General features: G+C 37.1%; 1 protein-coding gene across 1 annotated transcript; it reads right to left on the bottom strand.

The window, feature by feature from the left end:
- Positions 1 to 2,064: 2,064 nt before the first annotated feature.
- On the bottom strand, positions 2,065 to 18,427 carry ODAD4 (outer dynein arm docking complex subunit 4). The gene is made up of 12 exons (XM_034415945.3): positions 18,211 to 18,427; positions 17,092 to 17,223; positions 16,546 to 16,699; positions 15,645 to 15,706; positions 14,739 to 14,892; positions 12,490 to 12,714; positions 11,188 to 11,395; positions 8,308 to 8,394; positions 7,317 to 7,513; positions 6,719 to 6,819; positions 4,680 to 4,758; positions 2,065 to 2,569 (listed from the first exon to the last, which is right to left on the bottom strand). The coding sequence occupies exons 1-12, from the start codon at positions 18,322 to 18,324 to the stop codon at positions 2,196 to 2,198; spliced, it is 1,887 nt and encodes a 628-aa protein (XP_034271836.2). The 5' UTR covers positions 18,325 to 18,427; the 3' UTR covers positions 2,065 to 2,195.
- Positions 18,428 to 18,516: the final 89 nt, after the last annotated feature.

Genomic DNA, 18,516 nt, shown 5'->3' with positions numbered 1-18,516 from the left:
CATTGTCAGGAAAAAGATGAAATGGGAGATAAAGAAATGCTTAGGAACAGAATACCACAGTTTTTTAAGTCTTAATACTGTACAATATACCCCAACAAGACATTTGGGATTATATTGCTCATAATTGTTGGCCACATGGCTCTATCACAATTTTAAGAAAATTCCTCATTTCCTTGCTGGGGCTTTTGCCTGCTAAAGGTAACAATGTTGCATTGATTTGCAAGGATGGAAAACAGTTTGGGTACTTTATATATAGGAACATAATCACACAATTATCAGTCCTGCATTCTCTCCAAATCCTACATATTCCACACATGGAACCTGTGACTTCAGATTTTCCTGAAAGACAAGTCCTAAAAATCTCAGCCAACAGATGGAACGCCAACTGTTCAATATTATGGTTTAGCTTTTCTAAACCTGAAGCCCTCTATCTTCTTACATGGAAATCCCTTTAACTTCAATGAGGGATTTTTGAGAATGTTGGACTGTTACTTGAACAATCAGACTATTTTCTATGTAGACCAGACTTCTATGCTTGAGTGCTCAACTGATATGTGACTTGCAGCTCTCAGAACTGGCTGCCCAGCATGGCTGTTGCTGAAATGTCTACAAAGTGCTTTTTCAAAAGGCAACTGGACTTGCTTTAGTTTTTCCTTGAAGACATTTCGCTTCTCATCTAAGGAGCTTCTTCAATTTCTGACTGAATGGTGGAGAATGAAATTATTTATATTCCTCACAGTCATCTGGACTTGAGTGCTAATGACCAGGTCACTGAGGAATATAAATCCTTCCATTCTCCACCATTCAGTCAGAACTTAAGAAACTTCTTGGATGAGAAGCAAAACGTCTTCAAGGAAAAACAAAAAAAGCCCAGTTACTTTTTGAAAAACCATCTTTGAGACAACCATGACCTGGATGACTGAGAATCTCCATACACATGTTGCTGAAATACTGAAAATTAAAAACAATACATCTCTGAAGAGCACTCAAGGAAGGGATACTAGCATTCAGACCAACCCTGCACAATTCATAGAAGGGGAAGGGCCATATTGATAAAATAAAAATAATTGCAGGCTACAAAGTAAGTAGTTGATGTGATGAGGCCTGAGGTGTTCAACAGCATGTATTTCAGGGCAGTGGTGTTAACTTTATTGATGTTTTTAAAATATGCCCATGGATTGCATAAGCAGGTTGCATTGGTAGGTCACATGTAGCCTGAGCAGCCTATGTTGCGTAGGCGTAATATAGGCAATAGCAGATTCTGGAACTTATCTCTCCAGTCAACTTATCTAACTCTCAAAACCATTACACTAAACCATTATACTTAGGGAAGTTATTAATAAGGCAGGATTTTTGAAATTTGCAAGTAGGATATGTTTAAAAGACATGTTCTGGATTATCTTAACCTAGAAAAAGATCCATTTCTAAAATGCTGATTCCCAACAATAGTTTGATTGGGACAATTCACTTCTTTCCTGAATTTCTTATGTATGAGTGCCCAGAAAAATACAATTGTCCCATTCATGCCACGGAATTATGATACTGACAAGCAGCATTTTCATATACAGATGTCTATTACTATTAGGTTCTGAATAGCTTTTATTTTACTTGCATGCATTCACAAATGTATTCCTTAGTATCTTCTCTTCCATATAGAAAAGTATTGAATATATGAATCAGCTTTTGCGGAAGAAAGATTCCAAAATCTGTGTAGAACTCACATCTAAATTGCTTGTACAACATGATCTCTTGTGCAACTTAATATCCAAAATTATTACTACTGAAAAATTTCATTCTGCAGATGCTTCTTGTTGTTTTTGCCTAAATTCAGATTTATAATGTGAACTGATTTGAGAATCCTTCAATCAGTTAGCTGTCTTGCAGCTAAGATTAATTTTAATTAGTTGAGCTATTCATTGAAAAGCAATATAAAAATATAAAATGAAATATGCTCAGAATTATTGTTCTTTATTTGAATTAGTTAAACTTTTAAAAGAATCCTACATGAAAGTATATTTACTATATTCTTGCAACCTCTTTATAAAATTATACACTTAATAATTATTTTATTTGTGTTTTATTTAGTAGTCTGAACATCACAAGCAATAAAGTGGGAAGAAAATATTGTGAGGCAAAATGGATTACCACAAGAAGACAATTCCTAAATTACAAACCAAAAGCAATTTTCACTAGTTTTATCCTATAGTGTCCTCAGTCGGTTTTTCTGGGTCAGGTTCTAATTCTTTCTCTAATTCTTTCTCTAATTCTTTCTCTAATTCTTTCTCAGATTCTTTCTCAGATTCTTTCTCAAATTCTTTCTCAGATTCTTCCCCAGTTTCTTCCTGTTCTTCTCCTTTCTTTTCAGTTTCTTCTTGATCTGGTTCTCCCTCCATCTGTTGTACCTCCCCATTCTCAGGCAGAGGCATCTCTTCTCCTTCTTGGGGCAATACCTCTTTCACTTCTTCAGTTTCAGGTTTTTCAACTTCCTCCTTTTTTTCTGTATCAACTGCATCTTTCTTGACCTCTTCCTCCTCCAACTCTTCTTCCTCCTCCTCTTCATCTTCTAACTCTGGGAAATAATGGAATTTCAATGTTTATATCTATCTCTACTCTCAGGTTTATGACTTCTCAGCCATATTTCCATTTTATAACTATGGGAAAGGCAAGATTACTAAGGAAAACTCCAAAAAAGTGAGTCCAATTGTAAAAGGAACATAAATGGATGGCTTTTGATTTCCTATTCAGAACTTGAGGGCAGCTATATTATTCTTTTGTGTTTTCCCCTACAATGCCTTGCTATAATGCAACCACTTAATGACAGTGGGCATAAGGATATGTAGATTCCTGACTTATCAGGAATAGAAAGACAGGAGGCCATTCAACAATCCTCAGATAGGCATTCTAGAAAAGTAATAAAGAGAAAAATGCAGTGCTACCTACCAACCAAGAATAGGAGACTGGAGATATACCACCCCCTACAGGTCAAACGTTTCTGTGCAACTGCAATGCTTATTCATTCACTTTTAATACAGTATCCAAAATCATTGCATTCCAACATTTAATGTTGTCCATGGTTTTTGAGACATGATTATTATGTATTCAATACATTTGTAGTGTTTATTTACAAATGCAGGTAATAGAGACTTCTCAGAGATTTTTTACTTTTAATTAAAATTGTCTACTTGCACATTTTATCCTTTATTTTCTGTTCAGCACAATAGGATTAATAGTGTATTACCTCTTTTAATTAATCTGTTTTTGATCCCTGAACATTCTGAAAAACTATTGACTGTTGCCTCTTTTTTCTATGTCTGTTACAAAATACAACTCAAAAAATAGCATTCCTGTTATGGCTAAATTGATGGCTATCACATTCTCATTGCTTTTTATTTTCCTAGGAGACTACAGGTAGTGTGCTACAAACAGTACTTCTGCAATCTTGTTTTAATACTGTAATTTCTAGATTTAAATTTTGGAATGTGGCACTTTTTATTCAGTTTTGAAATCATATTTCATATGTTGAATAGGATGATCTATTCTATAACCCTGAGCTGACTCTTGGTCATCTCAGAAAGGAATGCTATGGAATGCTATGGAAATGTGGCCAAGATCTAATGACTCAAACAAAACCAAAAGCAAAGTAGAAGAGAAAATGATAAGAACAGAAGATGTAAGTGATGTTACTGAAGACTTCAAAAAAACCTCCATTTTTAATAAAATCTACCATAGAGGGGGTAGGGAGGAACTATTCCATAATTACAATGGAGAAGCAGCAGCATCTAACATTGGTTCCCCAAAATTCCAAAACTATGGGTCAACAAGGAGGCCATATTCCTACAATATCTAAGAGGCTATACAAAATCCAGTTAGGGAGAAAGTCCTATAGTCAAGTCATACATAGCTTTGTAGCTTAACACATACACTTCTATTTGACTATAACCAGTACAGAGCCCATAATATAGGTGCAGCTTGCTCCCAAATTGGGGGCTAATTAAGACACAAGGTGCCTTGCCCTGATTAATTGTAATTTCTGGATAATTATTTAAACAGAGTTCCATCTAAAACACATTGCAATAGTTTGTGAAAATATTATTTACTATAATTAGTCCTGCCTGTACCAGGTAAGAAAACAGTTGGTGTATAAACTAAAGTTGGTTAAAAGTTTTCCCAACTAGAGGCCTTTATATGCTGTTCAAGCAGAAGTCATGAGTCTGGAAGAACTCCCCCAGTCACAAACCTACAGCTGAAGAGTAGTGCCTGTTCAACAGGGATACCACTTGGCACCTAAGGAGAATTCCAATGTACAAATAGCAATTCCATTTTGCTTGGGTTAAATCTGAGCTGTTGCCTTCCATCTGGACTCTCACAGCCTTCAGACACCAGGATAAAACTTCAACAGCATTTTCCCCACAATTCAAGGTAGATATTAGTATTCTTAGCATATTAATGCAACCACATCTAAAATTGTTGGATGACCTCTTAGTGATTTCTTACAGATATTAAAAAGTCAGCTGTGGGGGGGGGATATCAATCGTTATGGTACCCTCATAACTGAAGGACCATCAAGCTGACTTCTGTTACCGTACCACAACTGACTAAAACCGGGAAAGAAGGAATGGAACCCTGGCAAAATATGTTTGCCTGGAATATTCTATAATCAACTTGGTACATACACCAACCTTTCAATTCACGCATCCTCTCAAGTCTCTGTTCTTCTTTCAACTCTTTGATGAACCCTTTGTTGGCTTCATCCAGAGCCTGGTAAAAAACATAGTCTGAATGCTATATAAATCTTCAGAAAAGTTTTAGGAGATATTTTCCTTGCACATTTAGTTTCATTAGTGTGCAATTTATACATTGAAGCAGTGTCATAAATACTGTATTTTTCGGAGTATAAGATGCACCGGAGTATAAAACGCACCCTAGTTTTGGGGGAGGAAAATAGGAAAAAAAAATTCTGCCTCTACCTACCAGGTATTCAGCTAGCATCCTTAGCCTGGTCAGCTTCAGCACATTAGTTCGCTGGTTGTGAGTACACGCTCATTGGGGCTGAAAAGCAGCTTCAAAAGCACAGCTGATTGTCACAGGGAGCTCAAGTGAGTAAAACAGGCAAAGTGCAGAAGTGGTAGACAAGGCAGCAGCTGTTCCGGGTTGCCATTTTGGGCTCTGTGCCTCACGTTTTAAGCCTCCAAACTCTCCTTTTGAGAGCCATTCAAAAGTGCAGGGTTCACCAAAGCACATTGCCACCAATCGCCACCCGAAAACATGACACGCTGAGGCCAAAAAATGGGCGTGCAGAGGCCGAAAACACGATGCACAGAGGCCAAAAATGCAATGCATGGAGGTGGTGATCGGCAGTGATGTGCTTTAGTGATTCCTGCAGCCTTAAACGGCTCTCAAACGGAGCATTTGGAGGCTGAAAACGCAAGGCATGGAGCCCAAAAATGCAAGCCATTTTCTGTGGCAATCTCTGCAGCCAGGAAGAGGATCCGCATAGGCTGAAGGGGGGGTGGGTGGGGCTACATTCGGAGTATAAGACACACCCAATTTTTCAGCCTCTTTTGGGGGGGGGGAAGGTGTGCCTTATACGCCGAAAAATACAGTATGTGTACTTATAAAATACGATTAACGAGGAAAAGCAGAGGAATTGGAGTTGAAACCCTCTTTTGTTTCTTTAAAGACAGTGGGACAAGGAAACTCACATATGTAATTCAAACCTAATCTGGCATCTTCCGGTCATCAGAAAGGTGTCAAAAGATTCTGATGGGCCTATGAATGGAAAACTGGAGAAACAATTAAGTTGTTGGATCAGGTAACTTGTGCAGCACATGATCAGAAATTGAAGGAAAATGTAGGAGCTCTTGACAAACAGAGATCCCAGCCTTATTGACTTTTTAGAACAAAAGAAGAGGTCTGCTGAGTTCTCTACCAATAGCCAGCCAGCAATTTCAAGAAAGCTACAAGCAACCTATGAAAGCACTTATCTATCTGTATATCCCAATATTTTGTTTAGTTTCATGTGTAAAATATTACTTTTCCCCAAATTCAAGTAGTCCTCAATTTACAACCACAATTGAGCCCAAAATTTATGTTACTAAGTGAGAAATTTGTTAAGTGAATCACTGCAGTTGTTAAGTTAGTAACCCGATTGTTAAGTAAATCTGGCTTCTGCATTGATCTTGCTTGACAGTCAGTCACAAAAGGTGACCACATGACCTCGGGACTTTGCAACCATCATAAATATGACCCAGTTGCCAATCATTACAGTTATGAACTGAATGTAAATCACATGGGGATATTGCAACAATCATAGACCAGTGTAAAATGGTCTTAAGTAACTTTTTTCAGTGCTGTTCTAACTTTGAAGGGTTATTAAACGAACTGTTGTAATTCGAAGACTACCTGTATAATTAATTCTCTTTAAAGCTAGTACTACATTTCCTTCCATTTTTAGAATCAAAGGTACTGTAGCACAATGGAAGGATGTTTTTGCTTTCATAATAGCTTTTCCTCATGTCTCCTTTGGTTTTCTAGATTTACTATCTTCCCAAACAGGGGCATCACATGTCATGTACTATTTTACTTTCTCAAACTCAGAGCAGCCATAAGCTACATTTTGGAAAGTCCCAGCTTATTTTATCAACTTATCATGAAAAGAAATAATTGGTCCTAATCCTTTCTGCAATTTTTTTCCACCCTCCACTTTTGTGTTACTTACAATGATGATTGCTTGCTGAGCTGCATCATTATGGATACGTTTTGCTTTCTCTAGAGCCTTTTCAAAGTATGTGACTGCAGACTGAAAATCCTCCAGTTTCACTGTGAATAGATAAAGAAAAACTTACAGAGTTTTTACTGCCCAGGATTTAGTATTTAATTTTTAATATCAATGACGATTTTACCCTTTTGTATAACAACAGAGTTCATTAGTTCAAATTCTTTTGAACGCAGGAATTAAAACCAGTTGACTAGATGTTTAGCTGTCTCCCTCCATCCTTTTAAAGCTTAAGAGATCACTATGTTTTCAAGACGTAGAAGCAATCCTATAGTTTTAAACAGAAATCTGAGTTGGATCTATTTGTATTTTAATAGTGAGCATGTATATGACTGTCAATATCTTGGCTAACTGAAGTTGCTGAGTTGAATAATAGGTGGCAATTTTCTCTATCAGCTAAATATATCTATAGAGATTATCTTATATAGTGAATAATGATAAGTGGGTTTTCATTAAAAAAGAAGAAGGAACTCTGCTATGTAAAAGAGACCCAGTTCAGCCAGTAAACATTTGGGTGTAAAGCTTATGCAAGGCAACTTACCCTGTGCCTGTGCCACCAATACCCCACCATTGAGCTGCCACTCAATATCTCCCTCTTCCTCAGCACACTGCAAGGACTTTTCACCATAGTCTCGAGCTTCAGCTGCTTTATTGAGTTCTAGGTAGCATCTGCCAATTTCGTGGAAGAGCCAAGTTTTCTCCAAATTACTCTTCATAAGAGGAATCTTTTCCTCCCAGCTGTGCAAAAAAAGAAATGTAAAGATTTATTTACAGAAAAAAAATTAGTCTTTAAAAATATTATTCTAGACTCCCATAAAGCTTCTGCCAAGTCCAGTACAGTGACAGTATAGTCAGCACTCCTAGGATCAATCCCTGATTTTCATTTTAATACAATTGTTAACATCTCTCAACTTTCTTAAGGGTAGATCCTGAAATTCAGAGATTAGATATTGCAATTAAAATGGTGGAGCCTTATAGGTCTAAAGGAGAGATAATTGATATCCATCACAGTTGGGAGTTGGCAGCTAAGACTTCAGGAAGCAAATCTTAGCTTTTGTCAGCGGTGGTGATTATACAAAAATCCTTATCCTCGAGCCTACTGCTAGTTACTATCATCCATGTATGATAAGCCAGTTTTCAGAAAAAAATAACAATTTCAAGTTTCCATAATAACAAAGTTTTCTTAATGTAGTAGTTTCAGCCTTTAACATTAAATTTTCTGCATCTTCTCATTCTTTGGGACATTCATTGGATTGAGTGAGGGAGGTCTCTTCCTTCCAATGATGTAATTCTGTGTTGGCTAGGACTGATGGGATAGCATTTGGAGACTATAGGTTCCCACTAACCTAGATTCCCATCATTTACCCCTGGCACAAATCAGTTCTAACAGCTATTAATATATCATTATTTTTCTTTAACTGACATTGCTCTCCTTCATCATTTATAATCAGGTGAAGTTAAAATAGGACAAAATGATCAAGACTATTACTGCAGAAGGCAAAAGGTCTTATCACTGTTTGACTTCCACATACGTGTCAATGGCTTCTTGAAAGTTGCCCATACGGGCATATACCCGACCAATGTTGTCAAGGGCTCTGGAGATGGAATCAGCCAGGTTGCTGCAAAAAAGGCAAAAGCAAAAATTCTGATACTATTTCAAAAATACCCCATCAGCCATCACCAACCCTAGATATTATCTCTATGCATTAATGTATAGCGCACCATGAATGTGTACAATACTTTAAAACATGAGTGGCAGTTTATTATTTGTAGTGAGATTGTGACCTCTGCCTCCATTTTGAAGCCCCAATTTACAGCTCCAAAACTTAGCAGGGGAAACTTCTCAATGTTGCCTATTTTTAATGTGTTATATGCCTATGAGAATACCCCTTATCATCTTCCAAAAAAGGATACACAATATTTTGCTCTGGTAACTTTGCCCTTGCAGACTAAAAATATGCTATTAGTAAATTGTCTAGGGAACTCAGACTTATTTCATCTTTAATACCATGCTTCCCTGAAAATAAGACCCTGTCTTATATTTTTTTTGAACCCTCAAATAAGCCCTTGGCCTTATTGCCATATGCTCAAAAGCCCGATTGGGCTTATCAGGGGATTTTTATTTTGGGGGAAACAGGATATGTATTGTCTGAGAGAAGTGATACTGTAGAATCTTCTTGAATGTCTCTAATTACTGCTATATTGCCTGTAAATATCAAAAGGGGATATCTGTTTAATTGTCCATGAGAATATATGTCTACTAAATATGCATTACTACACATTAAAATTTACATACAAAAAATTATTGCACCTTACTTAATAAACCAAGATAATACTTTTTTTTTAATATTGATAGGTAGGTTTACAGGTAGTCCTCGACCTACAACCATAATGGAGGCTGACCGCTAGTCATAAGTGGTGACAACCATTAAGTGAGACTTAATGGCTCCCAGCCCCTGTTCTCCCTAGTGCCAGTTACCCAAATGCATGGGTCATTAAGCAAGCATGGGGTACCTCATGGGTGAGAGAAGCCCTGAGAAGCCTGCCACCTTGATGAGTCCAGAGGCAGACAAGCAACAAAAGGCTTTACAAAGCAAAAACATCCCAGCTAGAGCCTAGTGCTATATTACAATACCAGAGAGGCTTCCAAACAAGCCTCTGTGGAAAGGGATCTCTATCCCCTCAGCTGGAAATTGGGAGGAGCAACATTTGCTTTGCTTAACCCCTTCCCTCCTCCAGAAACCCACATTTCAATAAAGAAACCAAAAAAACCTGGGAGGACATATTTGTTGATTGTTCCCTCCTATTCCAAGGTGCTGAAAGTAAACTCTCCACCTTTGCCTCCAATCTTGATCCCATTTAACCACCTCATTTGCTAAATTTACTGCAGGTCTGGCAAGTTGATGACAAAAACTGTAAGTTCTTACCTTGACAAGTGAATGCCAGGCTGAGGAGTAGAGGAAAAGAAGGATGCAAGCAAAAAAAAATATCTTTCTGTAACTTTTTTGTGTGGAGGAGCTGGAAAAAAATATCCAGCTCAAAAGAAAAAGTGGCTATAGCACAAACATGCAATAAATGGCCGCAGCAGAAGCTGGGTCCTAAAGGGTGTCCTACAGGTAGCACTTAAGCAAGGGAAAAACTTGGGGAAGCTCATCCTGCAACTAGGCTTTCCAAAAGCCTAGCCAGGAAAGGTTTGCAATCTCTCAACAGCCAGCTGAGCAGAGCAAAAAGCTCAGAAAGCAGCTGCCATTTCTGCAAGAAACTGTTGAAGCACTAAAAATGGCAGCTGCTTCCAGGAGGTATGGGGAGAAAGCCGAAGCGCTGCAGGATCCAGTCAGGACAGGACGGGAGTAGGGGGGGGAAGTGAATGGGTGGGATCTTGTGGTTGGTCATAAGGATGAATGACCACAGGGGCATTGCAGCCACCATAACTTTGAAACAGAGTCATATGAAGTTTTTGCAGGTTCCGTCATAACTTTGAATGGCCGTTAAGTGATTGGTTGTACCCCGAAGACTACCTGTATAGGTTTAGCTGAATTTGTTTTTATAGATTTAATATTTGTAATTTTACATTGTATTTAGTTCCCCCTTATTAATTTTATATGGTGAATGTATTGTATTTTACTGTTATTTTTTTCATACTATTCTGGTCATTAATCAAAATACAGTTATTCTCTCAAAGATGGGTATCTTTTCTGCTTCTGCCAAAGTTGCCTATCTCTGCTTTAAACAGTGCAAAGGGCCCCAGCAAAGCAGCAAAGCAGACTTGGAATATTATGCTGCTCTTTAAAGTATTATAAGAATAATTCAATTATATCAATAACTGATTTAAAAAGAAGACTAAAGAAAACAATTACATGATATGGATCATTTTTAAAATTATTTGTTAAGAATATATTTATAAAAAAATATTTTTTTCTCTCATGTATTTAAGAGAGCAATATGGCAAGAATAGCAATTCAACTTTTTTTTTAATGACTAATGCTGAATATTTTTAATTATTGGAGAGTGAAATCACAGCAGAAATAATTTAATTCAGTAAAATTATCTTGAAACTATAGGTTTATCATAAATTTTGGAATTAGTGTCCCTAAATCATAAAATGTCATTAAAGGGCCTCAGCAATTGAGACTAGTAGTACAGTGGAAAACTCCAGTTATTTTTATCTTTCTTAACCACTCCACTGCAAATAACTCTACACTCAAGATAGTAGAGATATTGTAGGGAAGTTAGACAGGACAGACTTGTCTAGCAATGGAAACTTTCCTCCAAGTAGCTCAGGAGAAGTGCATACACTGATATGTTAATCACACATGGTTTTCTAATCATTAACAAGCTAACGTATCTTAATCCCTTGGGTAATTTTGTTTTTCCCAGGAAAGACAAAAACTGAGTGATTGCTTCTTTCCTACTTTTCTTTGGCAATATCCAAATCTAGCCGGTGGCTCTGCAAAGCTGCCATCATATTTCCCATCTCAATGTGAGCATTTCCAATGCAGCTGTAAAGATTTCCAACCAGCTCACTCCTGTTGGGGATTTCATCATCGGACCAGCTCTGGATTTTTTTCAGTACTTGCTCAGCTTTCTGGCAACTTCTTTCAGGGCAGCCACTGGTCAGCACTTAGGAGAAAAAACTCTGCATGAGCAAATATGCTAATCAAGCATGTATGCACTGAAACAATGCACAGAGATTCAGCACAATCATATGAAATACTTATTTATCAAATTTTTTTCAGCAGTTTGAGTATAATAGCTGATTTAGGTGGTATTAAAAAGAAACTAGATACATTCATAAAGGAAGGACAATAAATGGCCATTAAAGTTGATTCCTGTATAACTCTTAATTCACGAAATATAGCTCAAATATAGTATCAGCAAGAAAAATCTTAGATACTTCCATGCATTGCTTATAGTTTTAGATTATATGCAGATTACAATGAAGCATGAATCATTTATTGCACTTGTGCATTAAATTGTATTATTTTTTTATCTTTCTTTTTTTCTTTTTCTAAATAAAAAGCCCTCCCAAATCTCTCCATGTATGAGAACTTCATGAACAAACTTGGCTGGGTAATATGTGACACAGAATGCTAGATTATAGATGAACCAGCAGAGTTTCTTATATTCTTAAATTCGCCTGGATACATTTCACATATATCTAAAAGAATAATTCTCTCACAAAACAATGCCAGAAAATGTCAAAAGAAATTCATATAATACAAAAAACTGGATTTTGGAATCTGCTACTATTAACAGAAATACGACTTTTTTTCCTAAAGACAATTATTAGAGCTCTTCTTCAAACAGTAAAAAAGGCTTTGACTACATAAATCTATATATATGATGTGCTACCACTAGATGGAGATCAATCTGAGGCTATAGGAGATAATATTTTAGTAATTCTCAGAAGAACAAGAAGTATCACTCAAAGAACTTACTAATATGTGCTGAGGACATCTTTTTTAGTAAGAAATATGATTCTATGTACCAAAATATTATATTCTATACATTAAGAAGTCAACATATATATTACATACAGCATATCATTTCAAAGAATTGACAAAAAACGAATTGGGAGGATCCTGAAAGCGCATTTTCTTAGTTAGGACAATCCCTGTTCTGTAAACATTGCAGTGCTATCTTATTTGAGGCAGCACACAAACAATCCCATTAATAAATTCTAACTGGTCCCCATTTTCACCTGAGCCACCTACGGATATCAATGTCCTCCATGCTCTTTAGTATGTATCTTGCCACCTCAGAGGGCTTCCGCTTTTGATCTCGAGTCCATCTTTTCAACATAAGCTTACGATCTCTGATCCGGGCATAAATAGGTTTTTGCTGCTGCCAGAAATCTGTGCGAGTATCCAGATAGGAAAGACCCTCCTGAAGTAAGTCTCCAACAGTTACTCCCTGCTTGGTAACACTTTTGATCAACTCTGCAAGAAAGCCAGAGGCAAAAATAGGGTGAGTTATTACTGAGTAGATAAGTAATATATATATATTTATTACCAATCCTGTTGGCGTTAAAATACAATACTTGCTTGACTCAGAGTACTCTTCTCAAATGTGATTTCCTCTAGACACTTCTGAAAGAGAGGTTATTTACAGAAAAACTTCCAAAGGCTGATATACTAGTAGTCTTTGACTTATGACCACAATTGAGCCCAACATTTCTGTTGCTAAGTAAGACAGTTGTTAAATGAGTTTTGCCCCATTTTACAACATTTCTTGCCACAGTTCTTAAGTGATTCATTGCAGTGGATTAGTTAGTAATATGGCTGTTAAATAAATCTGGCTTCCCCATTGACTGCTTGTTAGAAGGTTGCAAGAGGGTTATGAAGGTTGCGGTATCCCCGGGAGACTGCTATTATCAAAAATGAGTCAGTTGGCAATCATCATATGATTGTTGATTGTTGATCATATGATCATGGTCATAAATGTGAAAAACAGTCATAAACCCCTTTTTTCATTGCTGTTGTAACTTTGAATGGTCACTAAATGAATTGTTGTAAGTCAATGGATAAAAAGATCTGTGGGGGAAAATGCAGTTTTCCCCCACAAGTAAGCATGAAGATGAAAGAAGCCTTTCAGAGAAAGAAATTTCCTTAGAAAAATATTTCAGTCACTTTTTAAATTATTCAAGCAAAAAATGCTTTTGAAATACAAATAACCAAAGCAGAAATCCATGTAGATACTAATTCAAAATTGAAGTAAAGAGATTGTTTAACTAAATCAATATTACAGGTTTACAATGTGGGCTAATCTCTCTCTGGAAATAAAACTGACCTCTGTAGATATGCAGGGCTTCTAGGGGTAAGGTTGATATGTTATTTGTGACTCTTCCTGAGCAGAGGCAACTGATCAGCCAACATGTATACCAGCTAAGAATTATGAGACCAAAAGTTTAACATACCTAGCAGCTGTCTTAGAATCTATAAAAATATGGAAGTTTTCAAATTATCTAGAACACTTCATCAGGCAAAGATGAATCAAGTATTGCTTATCCAATTTATCTAGCATTAGTTTACAGTGATTTTGCTAAGTCTGCTACCAATATCATATGTTTTCCATTGGAGATGTTAAGGATTGAATATAATTGCCTGGTTTACAAAGAATGCTAAATCTTAAATTACAGTTGATGCTATAATGTTGGGCTATAATGCTGGGCAAAAACACTCTGTAGTACTAAAAACCAAAACACTTTATGGTTTAATGCATATATGAGCCCAACTTCTTCAAAGAAGTTGTCCTAATGCTGATACGTAGTACCAGCACACCTAACAGACAACCTTAAAATAATAGAAAAAAAAAAGCACAGAATCAGTACAGATATAATAGGAAGCTCTGAGTAGTGCAGTAAGAAACTAAGGGATCATATGTTTTCTTTCCTGCTTCATTTTTGTGAAGCACTTTCTGTGCTTCATTTATCTGCATCCTTTTCTATTTTGAAATAAACCAGGAAAATTAGGATTAACTCCTGATTTTTCAGAAAATATAACTATAATCTGCTTGTGAAGATGAAATAACTATTGCTTACCTCAAGTCAGATTTAGAAGAAAGGAATCAAAGTGTGTGATTGGTGTTTGAGCCCCTCTATTTCATCCTACCAAAACCAATTACCAATCTGAAGATAATCTCACAGAGCCACATTACAGTCAAGTTCTCTCCCTTCAATAATCCTTTCCATGGACTTGTCCACTAAGGAAATTGCATAATGTAGAGGATTCTGAAATTTGTTAAAATATGCATGTACTTCACTAGCAAGCTTTTGCATTTGGCTACCATTCTTTCACAAACTGTATGGAACAATTTTAGTAGTGCACATTGCAGAAAAGATTATTAACGTAGACAAGAAATTGCTTTTCTGAAAAAGTCTATTTCACAGGGGCAGACAATCTAATGAGGTGTGTGATTCTGAGGTTCCCAGGCCCCGCACTGTACAAATATATTAAATTAAAACCTTCATCCTTGAGCAGTTTTTCCAGAAAAGCCTTGTCAACATAGAGCTCTCCCAGGAGCTGCCTTTCCATCTTCTCATTCCTCACAGGGACCTGTTGTTTACTTAAGTACTTTGAATCCTTTTTGATATGGAGTTTTTGCTTTGCTTTTTTACTCTGTCATAAAAAAAGAAAAACATACTTTACAAGGTCATTATTTTAGACTTCTCCTTTCTCTGCAGCATTATTTCTTCAGAAAGAAACAAAAAGGAACCCTGGAAGGTAGCAAAGCTGTCTCTCAAACTGACTAGATCCAGGAGCATGGATTAATAACTGAACATTTCAGATTGAGATGGAAAGAGGGTTTCCACAACTTGAGCAGTTTGGGATAATATGATTAAAAAGTCAAGAATTATGTCAATTCATGCTCTCATGTAACATGGTGATTCAGGGTATGAACTGTAAACACAGTCTTATGCATTCAAGTACTTTACTATGCAACTTCCTCCAAAACAACAATTTAAGGGCAATAACGATACTCTTCTGTTTTAGAAGGTTTTCTCTAGATGCTTAGCTAATGTATATGAAGCAAACAGTTGGCAAGTATAAACAGAAATAGATAAACATGTGGTACTTCACTGTGCCAAATTCTTATTCTCTATTATTCTTATTATTCTTATTATCTAACCCACCCAGTGGTGGGATTCAGCCAGTTCGCACCACTTCGGGAGAACTGGTTGTTAACTTTCTGAGCAGTTTGGCAAACTGGTTGTTGGAAGAAATCATTAGGGCAGAGAACCGGTTGTTAAATTACTTGAATCCCACCACTGAATCCACCCTAATGCCTTGAAACCCATTTCCACTTTTTCTATTTACTCCTAGAATAAGCACAAAATAACCACTTTGGAAAAAAGCTGGAGAGACCATACCTCTGCCTGGCGACTCAGAAAGCAGAGGTCCGCTCTATTTTCCAGTCTCACGGATGATGGGCCTACAGACAGAGAAAGCACTAAGAGGTCAGGAAGGCCCTACAAAGCACGTATAGCAAGTAGCAGTCAATAGGATGTGGAAGAAAGAATATCAACCTTATTAAAACACACACACATTTCAACCCTCTAGAAATTTATTTTCCTTTTATCAATGTTCTTATTTTTTTTGAAAACATAGTTTAGAATATCACAAAATATTTCAAGTATGGATGAACCACAGTTTTGTGTAATGGCATATTGTATTTTATTTCCCCTATGTACTTTACTCAAGATATCATTGCCTTATCTGGATGTGTAGTGTACAAGCCAGTGAATAATGCAATATTGAATTAGGGTTGGTGATATCCTGCTTAAAATCTACCGTCTATCATGGAAATTCAGTCGGTAACTTTGGGTCAATCACTGTCTCTCAGTCACTTTATTCAAAAGATTGTTAGTTTAGAGAAAAATTGGGAGGAGGAAACACTATATATGATCCCTTGTGTTCCAGAAAGAAAGTAAATCTATCAAACTAAAGAATGAATCAGAATCTTTTCAGAAAGGATTTTGAAAATATCCCATTTGTTTCCTTTAGAAATATGAGAAATAATAATGAGATGGGCTGAAAAAAAACCTTTCAATTGCAAAAGAAATTCTTCTTAAAAACTTAATTAATACTTTATTTGGTTTTGAAAAGCACAAAATGAATTCTTTGGTTTATTTACTTTTTTCAGAAGGGAAGACCATGTATTATAATATTTGACAGGTTTTTTTCCATATGTTTTCTATCACATTCAAGTCTAGATAATGTCTGACAGATAAAATAAAACAACCTTATATCAAAGAAAACTATACTGCTTACTTCCAACTGAATTTTCAATTGCTTCTTTGGACTTCTGAATACCCAGTCTGAATTTCTGCAAATCAGGGCGGAGCTTGTGCCCTCGATGATAAAAGACCAAAGCAAATTCAAAATCACCCATGGTATACAGGGCTTCTGCTTTTTGATACAGTCCCTGTAAAGAGAAAGGAAAACTACTGGAGTGAAAAAAGAACAAGTGGAAGAAATATATATTGTACACGCAAGTGAACAGCAAGTATACACACACTTGTCCCAACATCCAATAATTTGTCAGATGTGACCAACTGGATTTGAGCACAGTCCAAGAAAATTTTCTCTCCTTTGTTGCTGGCTTTATACTGTTTTATTTAATTAGTTCTTTTTAAGAAACTATCTTCCAGTTTATCCCTTTACACTTCTAACTTGCATTGCTTTCAATATGATTTTCTAACTTGGTAATTTTTTTTTTCGGAATTGGGGAAAAAAATAACTTCCTTCTAGCAACAAACTAATAACCAATGACAAATTTTGAAATCTCCTAGGTTTGGAACAGATATCTCTGCTTACCTTAGTAAATTCTTTGTCAGCAGTCAGAGAGGCTTCTGCATCTTTTAAGGCATTTACTGTATCTCCAAGTCTCAAGTAGCATTTTGAACGGGCAACAAGACAGTTCCTTTCACCAGGTTGAAGCTGTAAGGCCTAACCCATAAAAATAATTGTTTTCAATCTCCCTCATATTATCACTGCTACAAGCTGAGCATTTCATACCCATTATTTCTCTGCTGAAATTGGGGGTATATTTTTCTTATGCATAAATTGTATTACATAATTTATAAGCTGCATTCTGTTATATATTGCTAAACTCTGGATGCTGTGATCATGTTCTCTGCAGCATCTATACTCTCTGTCTTAAGTATCATATTCTTGATACGAGTGCCCCAAGAAAACACTTTCTCTCCAACTTTTTCTTCTTACCATCCTTTTCCTCCATTTGTGTTTACAGACAGAAGCTCTAATAATAAATGAAACATAATAGCGCTACAACATGCATTCTGACTGAGCTTCATCTCAAAGATAGGAGGGAGCACAGAGCCAAATGGAAAATAAACAAAGAAATTTGCTTTGTTGCTATTAATTGTTAGCAGCTTTGAAAACCTGTAGGACCCTAGGGAATTGAACAACCTCTCTAACACTGCCTCCTTTATTTGAATAGCGTATCTAAACAGCAAATATTTGGACAATCATTAAGAGTGCAGTCAAGGCAGGCAGAAAATTCTAACTTTTTGCTGCCCCTTGTAATTACTGGAGCTTAAGAGCAGTAGCCTGATGCATTACCTCCTTCCAGCTACAATGCCCCACTGCTGTAGCATTCCCCAGTCAATTCTCACTGCACCCAGCACATATGGGGACCTGGTCTGGCTACCCGGGTGACCCAGACGCAAGTCTCCAGCTTGCCCTGCAGCTCCTCGGATAAACCGAGGGAGGCCTGTCTCTGTGCAGCTTTGCTGCGGGGAGGAGATCAAACAAGGCTTTTGCAACTGCCCTTCGTGGGATTCCCGCTCCAGTATTAAACCCTCCCCAGCTCTCGGCTCTCTGATGCCTGCCTGCCTGCCTGCTTAGGAGGCAGGCTCATTTCTCCCCGCCCATCTAGAGACTCCTCCGAATATCCACATGGAGAATGCTCACGAAAGTGTAGTAGGACAGAGCTTTGGTGAGCTCCCCGCGCCGGCTAAGCATGGTTCCTTCAGCCATGAGGCTGGGGAAAGTCCCACGCAAAACTTCTCCCTCGTTGTCCCCCATCTTGGAAGAAGGCAAAGAAGGCCGAGAAGGACGCGACGCAGTTGCCTCGCAACCTGCAGCCTAGCAACTGCAATACTTCCGGTAATCCGACGGGAAGCCGGATGGATCAAAAGGGTTTTAAAACTTTGGAAGAAGCCATCTAGTAGCATGGGAACCTATATAGCAGAGGTCTTCAAACTTGGCAGCTTTAAG

This window comes from Pantherophis guttatus, chromosome 4 (genome assembly GCF_059756535.1).
Source record: "Pantherophis guttatus breed Tessera chromosome 4, ASM5975653v1, whole genome shotgun sequence".
NCBI classification, from domain to species: domain Eukaryota; kingdom Metazoa; phylum Chordata; class Lepidosauria; order Squamata; family Colubridae; genus Pantherophis; species Pantherophis guttatus.
The sequence above is the reverse complement of the archived record's forward strand: the minus strand, read 5'-3'. Positions and strand labels throughout refer to the sequence as shown.

Coding starts and splice junctions, on each gene's coding strand:
- ODAD4 (XM_034415945.3), bottom strand. CDS start 18,324: ATGGGGGACAACGAGGGAGAAGTTTTGCGTGGGACTTTCCCCAGCCTC. Junction 12,715..14,738: donor AAAACTGCTCAAGGATGAAG/GTTTTAATTTAA, acceptor GCTTTCTTGCAG/AGTTGATCAAAAGTGTTACC. Junction 11,396..12,489: donor CATGGAGGACATTGATATCC/GTAGGTGGCTCA, acceptor TTTTCTCCTAAG/TGCTGACCAGTGGCTGCCCT.